Source organism: Anomaloglossus baeobatrachus, chromosome 1 (genome assembly GCF_048569485.1).
Source record: "Anomaloglossus baeobatrachus isolate aAnoBae1 chromosome 1, aAnoBae1.hap1, whole genome shotgun sequence".
NCBI lineage: Eukaryota > Metazoa > Chordata > Amphibia > Anura > Aromobatidae > Anomaloglossus > Anomaloglossus baeobatrachus.
Window position 1 is genome coordinate 606,489,750 of NC_134353.1, and position 14,258 is coordinate 606,504,007.

General features: G+C 41.1%; 1 protein-coding gene across 5 annotated transcripts in view; it reads right to left on the minus strand.

Moving 5' to 3' along the window:
• Positions 1-500: 500 nt before the first annotated feature.
• Positions 501-14,258, minus strand: part of KIF27 (kinesin family member 27) — a 202,743-nt gene continuing 188,985 nt past the window's right edge. For all 5 annotated transcript variants that reach the window (XM_075318344.1, XM_075318353.1, XM_075318327.1 and 2 more), the window contains 2 exons: positions 5,198-5,353; positions 501-2,012 (listed from right to left, as the gene is read on the minus strand). In XM_075318344.1, the coding sequence (XP_075174459.1) occupies positions 1,546-2,012; positions 5,198-5,353 (623 nt within the window). In that variant the 3' untranslated portion in view covers positions 501-1,545. The remainder of the gene's footprint in view (positions 2,013-5,197; positions 5,354-14,258) is intronic.

Sequence of the window (14,258 nt, forward strand, 5' to 3'; positions counted from 1 at the left end):
GGATTAACCACACACGATCCATGACGTACCAAGTACGTCATGTGTCATGAAGAGGATAAAGATGTTTTGAAGGCTTGTGAATAAGCTATCGCTATTTCATTTAGTAAAGAACAGAGCTCTTGAGAGTCCCCAAACAGGGATCATTTTTGTACAATATGTATGAAAAAGCCACAGCTTCTTCTGTTTGCACCACCTGTGTATAAACACCAGGACCGTAGGCATCTGACTCCAAAAGGGATAACACAATTTATACAATTTAAGTTGGCTACAAAATCTGAAACTGCATCATGTAGTTAAATAGGCTGCTGGTTACCACCTCTTACTACCAGTTTTCAATTAACAAGATTGGTTGAGGTCACTTGAACATTATTAAGGCTGTATTATCATTGTAACCAGTTTCAATAGACATCTAGGAAACCTCAGAGTCTTATAAATGCAATTAGGGACTTTTTAATAACGCAAATCTTTTCGAATTGATTACTCTTTATTTGGATCCCATATTTTTCATCAAAGAGGCTAATCTTCCCCAAGTGATTTATCTACCTATGATGAGAAAAGCGTTCTCTTTAAGCAGATCTGTCACTAGATATCACTAAATAAGATAACTGATTAACACCTTAGGGCAAAATGACTTATAAGTACATTAGTGCTGAGGTGACCGTGCACCATCTAAGAAGCCGAGCATCTGTATCCAAGTGCTCCGACAGCTGCATTTAAATTGAGCACTTGCCAATGCTCGTGTCCATCATCTCTCATCAATGGATTACCATAGAAAAAAGGGACCGTGGCTGCCATCTTCACACTCTTGTTAAGCTCAGCCACAGGATGAGCTTCATAAGAGACTGCAAATTTTCATTTTAAACTGCATTACTGTGATATTGCAGTATATAATATAATATAATGTAAGGGATCGGCTGACTGCAGGGTAGTAAGGTGGCTCAGTGGTTAGCACTGTTGCTTTGCAGCATTATGTTCCTGGGATCAAATCTCAGGAAGGTTAGCATCTGCGAGTAGCTTGTATGGTTTCCCTGTGTTTATGTGCGTTTCCTTGGGATACTCCAGGTTCCTCACAAACTGCATATACCATACTGACAGGTAATTTGAAATGTGAGCCCCAATGGCAAAAAAGCTTATGATCTCTGTAAAGCACTGTGGAATATGACAGTCCTATAAAAGTAAGTAGACCAACCTCATCAAGTCTAAAGGATCTATTAAATAGTGAATGCAGGTTTTGCCCTGTGAAATCTGTTGACTATCGGCTTTAACCATTTCTCAAGTTTCAGCAGCAATTCCTTCTTCAAGTACAGTATTACCAACCTAGAAGCAGATTTTACAATGGATAATAAATGTACCAGGTTCCACTGTGGAAGCCTTTTTCTTTTAATAATAAATAGTAGGTTATGTCATTCTGATTTGTCGGTGTGTAATTTATAATATACAACGGTGAAGAAAGTCTCTTCTAGAGTGCTGGTCTTTTGTGAATCAGTTCGGCATGTTCACAATGTGACAAGTGCTACATTTGATAACTACCCCAAACTCTCTTATCTAAAATTTAAAGTCTGATGATTTCTGTGTTACTTCAATAGAATCAGCAAGAATGGAGCCAACACTGGAACGTCGTGTTGAAAGCTCTAAGGCAGAGATCTGCCGCACATCTCGGCGGGACAGTTTCACGGGACTGACCACAAGGGCTGCACTATTAGCCTCCGATTTTGTTATATGAGAAGCAGATTGGCTTTGAGGTTTTAAAGTTTGGGATTCATCAGCATCTTCTGCTTCTTCTCCACTAGAAAAGTGCCTTCTGATTTGTCGGCGAGGTTCTGACTTGTGACCTAAAGTGCCTGAATTATCTGCAACAATTCTATATGTGTTCTGCTGAGATCTGGAGTTTGTGAAGTCTTTTGGCTTTCTAGTAGATTTGCCATTTTCAACCTTTGCTGCCCAGTTCTGTTCTTTAGACGTCACTGGTCCGAATTCATCCTGGTTCTGTGGGGTATCTCCAGAGACATCATCTACAGAAAAACAAGTAAAAAAACATTGCTACTTAATATGGCTTCTTGGAAACCTTGGAGAAGAGCAATGTCTCTAATAGGCACCAGCTCCGTGATGTTGTTATGGATGAAGATTCTAGTGGCTTCTGTAAAGGTCTAGTGAACTCAATGTCCAAGAGAGTTAAAGGGTTATTCCAATCTCCAAGATTCAATCCCAATATGTAGCAGGCATAATAATAATAATATTAATATAGAAATGTAGTATAGTTCTCCTGATATACCGTAGCAATGTCTCTTACCTCATCTGCAGGGCATTGCAGCTTGAGTATTCATGGTTATGACCATGAGCAACTAACTGTCACTATATGACCACACGTAACCATGAATACCTAAAGCTGCAATGCCCTGCACATGAAGTAAGAGACATGGCTTTATCAGGAGAACTATACTACATTTCTAATTGTAGGTATTTGTTATTATTATTATTATTCCGCTTACTACATATTGGGACAGAACCTTGGAGGTGGGAGAATTCCTTTAAGGCAGTGCTTGAAAATAATGGTGGCCACATAAAATATTAACACTTTGGGCATGATTTGGAAATTTTTAGGGGTGTACTCACTTTTGTTGTCAGCGGTTTTGACATTAATGGCTGTGTGTTGTGTTATTTAGAGGGCACATCAAATTTACACTGTTATACAAGCTGTACACTGACTACTTTATCTTCAATATTGTCCCATGAAAAGATATAATAAAATATTTACAAAAATGTGAGGGGTGTACTCAGTTTTGTGATATACTGTATATTTAAACAGATCTCATTCATATCAGTAATATAGCCATATAAACAAGGCTTTAAGAGGGATGTCCACCATTGGACAACCCTTTATTTATTGAATTAAGGAGCTGAATAAAAAAATAATAAAAAAATACATATACTTACTTCCCAGACCAGCACCGTTCCTCTGCTCTGAGCCCGCTTGCCCCTGTCAATCTAGTGACATAAACAATTTCTTCACAATTTAATTAGCATGGAAGAACATTTTTTCTTCTGCTCCCATGGAAATATACTTCAATGCAGGAGAGGAGACACGGGGTTAATGCCACGCTGCTGTCAAAGTAAGACTGTTGATTTAATCAATTCTTCTTTATTTTACAAGGCTATGCGTTTCTGAGGTCAAAAGACTCCTTCATCAGGACAAAGGAAAACTTGTTGATTTTTCCTTTGTCCTGATGAAGGAGGCTTTTGCCCTCAGAAACGGGTAGACCTGTAAAATAAAGAAGAATTGATTAAATCAACAGTGTATTACTTTGACAGCAGCGCGGCATTAACCCCGTCTCTGATCTTCAGCATTGAAGTTTAACCCTCGTGGGCCTGCGGCAGCTGCCATTTTCTCAAGCTTGCATAGGGGTTGTTACTTACACAACCCCTCTAAATGAGTGTCATTCCATGTACATCTCCCCTTAATATCTGGTAAGAACTTATTGTGCACGTTTTGCTCAGCTTGTAAGTTCCCATGTTAACGTAAAAATTGCAGCCGATCAGCAGTCAATGATTGACCGCAGCAGTCCCATGATATTGTCTATATCACAATCAAACAGTGGAGTGGTGGACTGGGAGGCAAGTCACATTATGGGTCCATAAAAAAGGACCTGTCTAGTAGTGGAAAACCCCTTTAAGCTCCCCCCAATCCAGTGTCTACATAGTATATAGAGAATAGTGGATGCTATAAGCAGTGCTCGTATTCTTTTGATAAATCCTAAGCGCTTTTCCAATAAACTGAGAAATTCTTATTGTAAAACAGAATATTAAAAGGGTTATCCGGGACTTTATTTTGTGTATGGGGCTAAGAATTAACAGGCAAGAGGTAGTAAGCTCAACTGGCGATTCCCCTACTTTACTTCACTCCACATCAACAAAAGCAACATATTCTCATCCGGTCTTTTCTGTCAACAGGGCATCATTGCAGAGGTCTTGTGATTGAGTGGTAGAGATGCCTTGTCAACAGAGCAGAGCGAAAAAGTTGACCGTGCTGTCAATGTCACAGAATCACCAGCAGCTGGCAGAGATCATGCCGGGCAGAACAATCATGTAGTTAGAAACTACCTGCCTGATAGTTCTTAGCCCCATGTGAAAAAAATAATAAAAGACCCGGATAACCTCTTTAATGATCAAATAACATTACAGTGGAACCTTGGTTTACGAGAACAATCCGTTCTGGGAGTGTGCTTGTTAACCAAGTTACTCGTCTAGGAAAGCAAAATTTCACATAGGAAATAATGGAAGCTCAGACAATTAGTTCCACAACTTGTTCAATGTCCCATCCTGGTCCCCTATTGTGCCATTCCACACACGTACAAACATATACAAACCCGCACGCACACACACATATTATGCTCACCTTACCTTCCGTTCCATCGCCGGCCTCATGGATCTTGTAGTTTGCCCTTACAGGATGTGATTCCGGTAACCATCGCGATGATGGAGTAACTTTCGCTGCCAGAGCGCTGACGTCAAAGGCAGGAGAGGCTTGCCTCTGATTGGCCATTGCGCTGCCTTTGAGTAGCGGCTGACAACGGAATTTTCTCCATTGTCGCGATACACATCCTGTACCGGCGAACTACAAGAACCATGAGGCCGCCGATGGAACAGAAGGTAAGGTGAGCATAATATGTGTGTGTGCGTGCGTGTTTGTATGTGTTTGTGTGTGCGTGTTTGTGCGGAGTGCGAGAGCGAATCAGAGTGCGGTGGAAGTACGGATCCGGAAGTGTGTGCGGTGAGTATTTGCTCATACGGCAAAGCTTGCTCGTAAACTGAGTTACAAATTTACAGCAAGCTTTGCTCATGTAGCGAAATACTCGCAAAGCGGGTTACTCGTAAACCGAGGTTCCACAGTACAAGGAAGGAGAGGCCTTCTACACTTATTTCTCAAACATCCAAATTCACACATCAACTATAATTCATATCACCCTGATGCTTTGGTGTGACATGTACCATGTAATTGAACTCTACATGTACAGTGGGATATTCTAGAGCAAGTGCATGATCATGACTTGTGATAAAAAAAATTGTTTAAAAGAACTGAAGTCCTCAGTGGTTGATACCTTTTAATGGCTAACTGAAAAGATGGTAATAATAGCAAAAGCTTTTGAGACTACTCAGGTCTCTTCATCAGACTTAGTGAGAAATGCTAGCCAACACTTACTATTGGGAAATGTCACATTTACTTCCCCAACCAGATCTCTGAGCTTCTTCCTTAATTCTCGGCTGGTTGTTTTGTAGAAATAAAGCTCCTTTTCAAGCTCCTCTATTTTTGTTTCATACGCTTTTATGTTTCCTGTAGGAATCCCTCTGTCATTATCTAGATTGGAAAAAGAAATGGGTCACTATTAATATCTGAATATATAAATTTCGGTATCACCAATACACATCGGTACAGCTATCTGAGAGTAAAGAATCATGTTTACATGCATTATACATTACTTCTGAATCCAGTGAAATGCATTAGTATCAGAGATAAAGTAGTAGTCCGTCCTGTTAGATGCATAAGTGAAAAAATAAAACCCCCCGATTTGAAAGAAAAAAAAAAAAGAAAATACTAATGCAAAGATTATAGCTGAGGAGAATAATAATAATAATAATAAACTTTATTTTTATATAGTGTCAACATATTCTGCAGCGCTTTACATATATCAGCAACACAAGTCCCATTGGGGCCATCTGCATGTCTTTGATATACAGTATATGCACAATCAAGATTTATCCATGTTTTATATCAAAAGAAAAATAAGCTTTGTTGTGACATCTCCTGGAAATGTAGTAATGTAGCAGGTAATAATGGCCATATACGCCTCATAACAAGCCTGCTCAGATTAGAGTTGTACATAAATTGGGCAATGAAAATCACTTTATTACCAAAAAAAAAAACAGGATTTCCTACTCCTGAAAACTGATTTTATCTCTCTGCTGTATAACTTGCACTTAACTGCCTGTTGTCAAGAGCACTTATAATAATAATAAGTTTTATTTCTATAGCGCCAACATATTCCGCAGCGCTTTACAATTAAGAGGGGACATGTACAGACAATATGAGACAATACAAAATAACAAAATTAAGATACCAGGAGGAGTGAGGGCCCTGCTCGTAAGCTTACAGTCTATGAGGAAATAGGGGAGACACAAAAGGTGAATGGGGGGAGAAAAGCTTGTCATATATGGTCTAGCCATCGATTTAATAGGGTATTCAAAAGCAGCTGCATGAACCCGACAGTGAGAATTTATACAGGTACAGGGGACGAGAACTGGAAATAAGTTTTTTGAAGGGCAGAAAGGACTAGATTAGATCACGGCAGTGAGGTGATAGGCTAGTCTAAAGAAAGGCGTTTTTAGGGCCCGCTTAAAGGTGTGGATGTTGGGAATTCGGATTTCTCTTGGTAGTGTGTTCCAGAGCATAGGCGCAGCTCGTGAGAAATCTTGAAGACGGGAGTGGGAGGTTTGAATTGTTGAGGATGTCAGTCTTAGGTCATTAGCAGAACAGAGGGCACGGGTGGGGTGATAGACAGAGATAAGGGAGATGATGTAGGGCGGTGCGGAACCGTGGAGAGCTTTGTGAGTGAGAGTGATAAGTTTATATTGGATTCTGTAACGGATGGGCAACCAGTGCAATGACTGGCAAAGAGCAGAGGCATCAGTGAAACGGTTGCAGAGGAAAATGATCCTGGCTGCGGAATTCAGAATGGATTGGAGAGGGGAGAGTTTAGTAACAGGGAGACCAATTAGTAGAGAATTACAATAATCCAGGCGAGAATGAATAAGAGCAACAGTAAGAGTTTTTGCAGAGTCAACGATAAGAAAAGGTCAAACTCTTGAGATGTTTTTGAGGTGGAAGTGACAAGAACGAGCAGGTGAACGAATGTGGTGAGTGAAGGAAAGATCGGAGTCAAATATAACCCCAAGACAGCGGGCGTGCTGCTGGGGCGTAATGGTAGAGCCACACACAGAAATGGTAATATTGGGTTTCGGAAGGTTAGGAGAGGGAGGAAACAAGAGAAGTTCAGTTTTTGACAGGTTCAGTTTTAGATAGAGGGAGGACATGATGTTGGAGACAGCGGACAGACAATCGGTGGTATTTTGTAATAGTGCAGGGGTGATGTCAGGAGAAGATGTGTACAGTTGGGTGTCATCAGCATAGAGATGGTACTGGAAACCAAATCTGCTGATTGTTTGTCCAATAGGGGCTGTTTATAGAGAGAATAGGAGGGGGCCTAGGACTGAACCCTGAGGAACCCCGACCGTAAGGGGAAGAGGAGAGGAAGAGGAGCTGGCAAAGGATACAGTGAATGAGCAGTCAGAGAAGTAAGAGGAAAACCAGGAAAGAACGGTGTCCTTGAGCCCGATAAAGCGGAGCATAGTGAGTAGGAGCTGGTGATCCACAGTATCGAATGCAGCAGAGAGATCCAGGAGGATCAGCAGGGAGTAGTGACCATTAGATTTAGCTGTTAGTACATCATTAGAGACTTTAGTAAGAGCAGTTTCAGTAGAATGTAAGGAGCGGAAACCGGATTGCAGAGGGTCAAGGACAGAATTATCTGACAGATAGCGGATTAAACGGGAGTGGACCAGACGTTCCAGGAGTTTGGAGATGAATGAGAGATTAGAGACAGGTCTGTAGTTAGCAGCACAATTTTGGTCCAGGGATGGTTTTTTAAGTAATGGGTGTATGCTGGCATGTTTGAAAAAGGAGGGAAAGACACCAGAGGAGAGAGAGAGATTGAATATTTTAGTTAGGTGAGTGGTGACAGCTGGGGTGACAGATTTAAGGAGATGTGAGGGAATAGGGTCACTGGGGTCACTGGTGCAGGTAGTAGGGCGAGAAGATGCGAGGAGCCTGGTGACTTCTTCTTCTGTGACTGGATCAAAGAGTGAAAGTGAGCTAGATGAAGTGTAGGAGGGCAGACAATGTGTCTATCAAAGATGCCGAGGCTATAAAAGTGGGGGTAGGACTTTGCTTCTTTGCCCCAACTCTTTTTTCTGTTAAACTGCAAAAGAGTATGTGCAGATTAGGAGCAGAAATTTTCTGCACCAAAAAACGTACCTTGCGGCAGAAAAACACATAAAAAAACGCATGTGTTTTTTGTGAAATCAATGCCTGGAAGGCCCAACAAATGCAGAAGAAAACACCAATAATTCGCATGCTGCTTCTTTTTTCTGCACCCAAAACCGCAAGGAAAAAGGAAGAAACGTGCACATGACACTTCAGAATCCTCATTGACTTTGCTGGCATAGGGCCATGTTTGCATGCTGCGGATTTACCCGCAGATTTGGCTGTAGAAATGCTGCAGAAAATGTTTAGAACATTTCTGCAGTCCTTCTCAAGCAAAATATATTGGGATTAAAAAAGATGTGCGCACACTGCGTTTTTTTTTGTCCATGCAGATTTACCCGTGGAATTTCCGCTGCGGAATTAATGTCCATGTCACTTCTTTTCTGCAGGTCCCTGCGGTTTTGCATTAATTATTGGTAAAAAAAACCGCAGGGACCAACCTGCGGAAAAACCGCACAAAAACGCGGCAAAACCACATGCGGATTCTGTTGCGTTTTTTTTTACCAGAGATGCGGGATTCTTTCACAGGGTCCGTTTTTCCTTAAGAAAAAGTAATTTTCTAGTGCGCACATAGCCTAAAAGGTACTTTGCACGTTGCGACATCGCTACTGCGATCTCCGCGGGGTCAAATCGAAAGCGACGCACATCCGGTGCTGGTAACGACGTCGCAACGTGTAAAGCCTAGAAGCACCGATAAACGATCGCAAAAGCGTCGAAAATTGGTGATCTGTGTAGTGTCGGTCATTTCCATAATTTCGCTGCAGCAACAGGTACGATGTTGTTCCTCCTTCCTGCGGCAGCACACATCGCTGTGTGTGAAGCCGCAGGAGCGAGGAACATCTCCTTACCTGCGTCCCGCCTGCAATGAGGAAGGAAGGAGGTGGGCGGGATGTTTACGTCCCGCTCATCTCCGCCCCTCCGCTTCTATTGGCCGCCTGCCGTCTCGCAGGGCAGGTAAGTGCGTGTGAAGCTGCCGTAGCGATAATGTTCGCTACGGCAGCTATCACAAGATATCGCTGCTGCGACGGGGGCGGGGACTATTGCGGTTGGCATCACTACAATCAGCTAGCGATGTCGCAGCGTGCAAAGTAACCCAAAGTAACCCTTAGGATAGACATGCAGATTTTGGCAACAATCTGCACAATAAACTGCACCAAATCTGAAACAAAAAAAACACAGCTTAAGAGATATGATTTTCATTTAGGACAGATGTGCCACTGGACAAGGGCAGGAACAATGTATGCTAACCGTTTCGCACCAGAACCTGTTTTTGCCTTTGTGACCAGACCAATTTTTTCATTTCTGACCAGTGTCACTTTAACAGGTTATACAGTGCCTTGCGAAAGTATTCGGCCCCCTTGAATTTTTCAACCTTTTCCCACATTTCAGGCTTCAAACATAAAAGATAAAAAATGTTAATGTTATGATGAAGAATCAACAAGTGGGACACAATTGTGAAGTTGAACAATATTTATTGCTTATTTTAAACTTTTGTAAAAAAAGAATAAACTGAAAATTTGGGCATGCAATATTATTCATCCCCTTTACTTTCAGTGCAGCAAACTCACTCCAGAAGTTCATTGAGGATCTCTGAATGATCCAATGTTGTTCTATATGACTGATGATGATAAATATAATCCACCTGTGTGTAATCAAGTCTCCGTATAAATGCACCTGCTCTGTGATAGTCTCAGTGTTCTGTTTAAAGCACAGAGAGCATCATGAAGACCAAGGAACACAACAGGTAGGCCCATGATACTGTTGTGGAGAAGTTTAAAGCCGGATTTGGATACAAAAAGATTTCCAAAACTTTAAACATCCGAAGGAGCACTGTTCAATGTTCAAGCGATCATATTGAAATAGAAGGAGTATCATACCACTGCAAATCTACCAAGACCAGGCTATCTCAAAAACATTTCATCTCAAACAAGGAGAAGACTGATCAGAGATGCAGCCAAGAGGCCCATGATCACTCTGGATGAACTGCAGAGATCTACAGCTGAGGTGGGAGAGTCTGTCCATAGGACAACAATCAGTCATACACTGCAAAAATCTGGCCTGTATGGAAGCGTGGCAAGAAGAAAGCCATTTCTCAAATATCCATAAAAAGTGTAATTTAAAGTTTGCCACAAGCCACCTGGGAGACACACCAAACATGTGGAAGAAAGTACTCTGGTCAGATGAATCCAAAATCAAACTTTTTGGGCACAATGCCAAACGATATGTTTGATGTAAAAGCAACACAGCTCATCACCCTGAACACACGATCGCCACGGTCATACATGGTCGTGGCAGCATCATTGTTTGGGCCTGCTTTTCTTCAGCAGGGACAGGGAAGATGGTTAAAATTGATGGGAAGATTGATGGAGCCAAATACAGGACCATTCTTGAAGAAAACCTGTTGGAGACTGCAAAAGACCTGAGACTGGGACAGAGATTTGTCTTTCAACAAGACAATGATCCAAAACATAAAGCAAAATCTACAATGGAATGGTTCACAAATAAACGTATCCAGGTGTTAGAATGGCCAAATCACAGTCCAGACCTGAATCCAATCGAGAATCTGTGGAAAGAGCTGAAAACTGCTGTTCACAAACGCTCTCCAACCAACCTCACTCAGTTCGAGCTGTTTGCAAAGGAAGAATGGGCAAGAACTTCAGTCTCTCGATGTGCAAAACTGATAGAGACATACCCCAAGTGACTTGCAGCTGTAATCGCAGCAAAAGGTGGCTCTACAAAGTACAGTATTAACTTAAAGGGGACGAATAATATTGCACGCCCCAATTTTCACTTTATTATTTTTTATAAAAGTTTAAAATAAGCAATAAATTCCGTTCAACTTCACAGGTAACAGAAAATACCCAAAAGTGACCCCATTCTAAAAACTGCACCCTTCACACTGCACAAAATCACATCCAAGAAGTTTATTAACCCTTTAGGTTCTTCACAGGAACCAAAGCCATGTGGAAGGGAAAAATGAAAATTTTACTTTAACCGCAAATTTAGCATTTTCACAAGGGTAATAGGAGAAAATACACCATAAAATGTATTGTGCAATTTGTCATGATGCCTCATATGTGGTGGAATTCAATTGTTTGGGTGCACGGCAGGCTCGGAAGGTAATGAGCGCCATTTCAATTTTTTAAAGTAAAATTGGCTAGAATTGTTAGCCGACGCCATGTTGCGTTTGGAGACCTCCTGAGGTGCTTAAACAGTGGAGCTCCACCACAAGTTACCCCATTTTGGAAACTAGACCCCTCGGGGAATATCTCTAGATGTGGTGAGCACATTGAACCTCCATGGACTTCACAGAAGTTGATAACATTGAGCCATAAAAAAAAATGCATTTTTTACCACAAAATTGTTACTTCAACCAGGTAACTTTTTTCACAAGGGTATCAGGCAAAAATGCACTGTAATATTTATTGTGCAATCTCTCCTGAGTACACAGATACCTCATATGTGATAGAATTCTACTATCTGGGCGCACGGCAGGGCTCAGAAGAGAAGGAGCGCCATTTGAATTTTAGAGTTCACAATTGTCTGTAATAGATTGTGGATGCCATATTGCGTTTGGAAAGCCATCCATGTGAGGTCTTGTTTTTTGGGGGACGAATTGACATTTCTATTGGCAACATTTTAGGGCACATAACATTTTTGGATCTTTTGTTATTCTCATTTTTGGTAGGTAGAATTAACATGAAACAGCAATTCAGGAATTGTTGTTTTTTGCGATTTTTTTTTTTTTTTATGCTGTTCACAGTTTGGTAAAAGTATCTACACAGGATTATTCTTCAGGGCAGTACAGTTTCACCAATACCACATTTATGTCTTTTTTTATGTTTTGCTGCTTTTACACAATAAAAACAATTTTTTAGAAAAAATATTTTTTTTTCAATGCTGTATTCTCAGAGCTATAACTTTTTTTATTTTTCCATTGATGGAGCTGTGTGGCAGCTTGCTTTTTGAGGGACAAGATGCAGTTTTCAGTAATACTATTTTTGTTTATGTTCCACTTTTTGATTGCGTTTTATTCAACTTTTTTTCTGCAGTATAATGAAAAATCAATGTTTTGATGCATTTTTTTTAAACTGTTCCTTGAAGAGGTTAAATAGTGGGACAGTTTTATAGATCAGGTCATGCTGGATGCGCGATACAAAATATGTGTACTTTTTTTGTTTATTTTTGTTTTAATATAAATAAATGTATTTTTGGGTATCTTTTTTTGTGATTTTTTTTTTTTCAGTTTTAATTTTCATTCTTTTTTTTTTTTAACTTTTCTTACCTCACCACAGGTCCTGCTAGGTCGATTGTATAATGCTTATGCTAATTCTAACAGAGGGAGGGGATAACTCTGAATACCCCCCCAGATATTATCTGCTCCTCAGCTGCTGTCATTCAACAAGCAACTAATTTTATAAACGTTACTTTCTTGAATTTCAAAACCTATACACCGAGCTGACCACCAAAGGTATGTAGAAAAGCAGCCTGATTTAGGTCATATATGGAAATCCTGGTGATTGGTTCCCTTTAAATTCTCACAATACTTTCCAAGTAATAGGGCTAGGTGAGGAATTAAAATGTACAATCTGTGCTAGAGGGTCTCCGAATACACCCATAGATTTAGGGTTTACAAAGGGAGGGACACCTGGATTGAACACCCTGAACACGCTCCTGTCCTGGGAGTGAGTAGGAAAATTGTGTAGGAATTGGTGCACCCACTGCTGGATTAGGGTTATCACCTCTACATAGAAAACTTCTACACCAGCATCCAGCTTTTCAAGTCCCTCTCTGCCAGAGGTACTGTTGTAAGCAGCACCGTATAAAAAAAGCCGCAAATTGGGCAAATGCTGAGAAAGAGTGAGAGCTGAGTCCAATGTCGTGTTGACATGCTGGTGGTCATTTTATAAGGACAACAGGGATGTCATTATCTTGATCACAATACACTGTGACAACAGCTACTCTTTCACTTTCTGAGGTACCACAAAAGAAGTCTCAAAGTCAGATTGGATCCTGGATTATAATAAATTCATGGGGGTGTAGATCTCTCAGATCTCGTCATGAACCAATACGGTGCCATGTAAAAATCTAAATTTTGGTACAAAAAGGTAGCTGTGCACATCGTTAAAATAGCATTATACAATGCTTTTGTGCTGTTTTGATGTGCAAGCAATACGGGTCCTTTCTTCAATTTCAGGAGGTAGCTATCAAGGTCCTATTGTTTGTCAGTCAGGAAGGTGCAAGTCCCAGTACTTCTGAAAATGAAGGTGCCTGTATTGCACCAGGGCATCATTTTCCCAGTGAGGCTCCCCAAACTCTGAGGAAGGGAAAAACACAGTAAAAGTGCAGAGTATGATCCAAACGGGTGAATATAAAAGAAAACAATTTACCATTTGTAAGGTGGCAGCCGGACAGGCCCTGGATGGGAGGTATGTGTAACTGAGGTGGCAAGCCTCGGTGGTGTAGAACCCAGAGAAGCAGGCCCCAGTACATATATTGTTGAGAGGTGTTTTCTAATGGTCCCGGATTTTGGATCCGGGTTTCAGTAACAGCCACTAGAGATGGGTGGGTCTGGCCATTCCCTTACCTCACGTTCCAGGCTTTGGAACAAGCAATAAAAGACGATTTTGGGTATTCGCTGTAAAATCTCTTTCTTGGAGCCTTCATTAGGGGACACAGGAAACCATGGGTGTATGCTGCTGCCACTAGGAGGCGACACTATCCAAAAAAAGTTACTCCTCCCTAGCAGTGTACAACCACCAACTGGCACACAGCTAAATCAGTTAGAGAGAAAGCAGTAGGAGAAGCAACAGTAAAGTAAAAACATAGCATAAAACAACACAATTGAAACATCAAACTACAAAAAAGGGTGGGTATCGTGTCCGCCAGTGAAGGCTGCAAGAAAGAGATTTTATGGTGAGCACCCAAAATCTTTCTTCTTTCTTTCTTTTCTTTCTGAAGAATGTCCAGAACAAGGTTGAGGTCCCAGGGTTCTACTGGGGGCCGGTAAGGAGGAACAAAATGAGCGACTCCTTGAAGGAAGGTCTTGATCTGAGGATTAGACAGCAGAGGTTTCTAAAAAAGAATGCAAAGCACAGAAACTTGACCCTTGAACTAAGAGACAAGTCAGCTTTGAGACCTGACTGCAGGAAAGTCAAGAGGG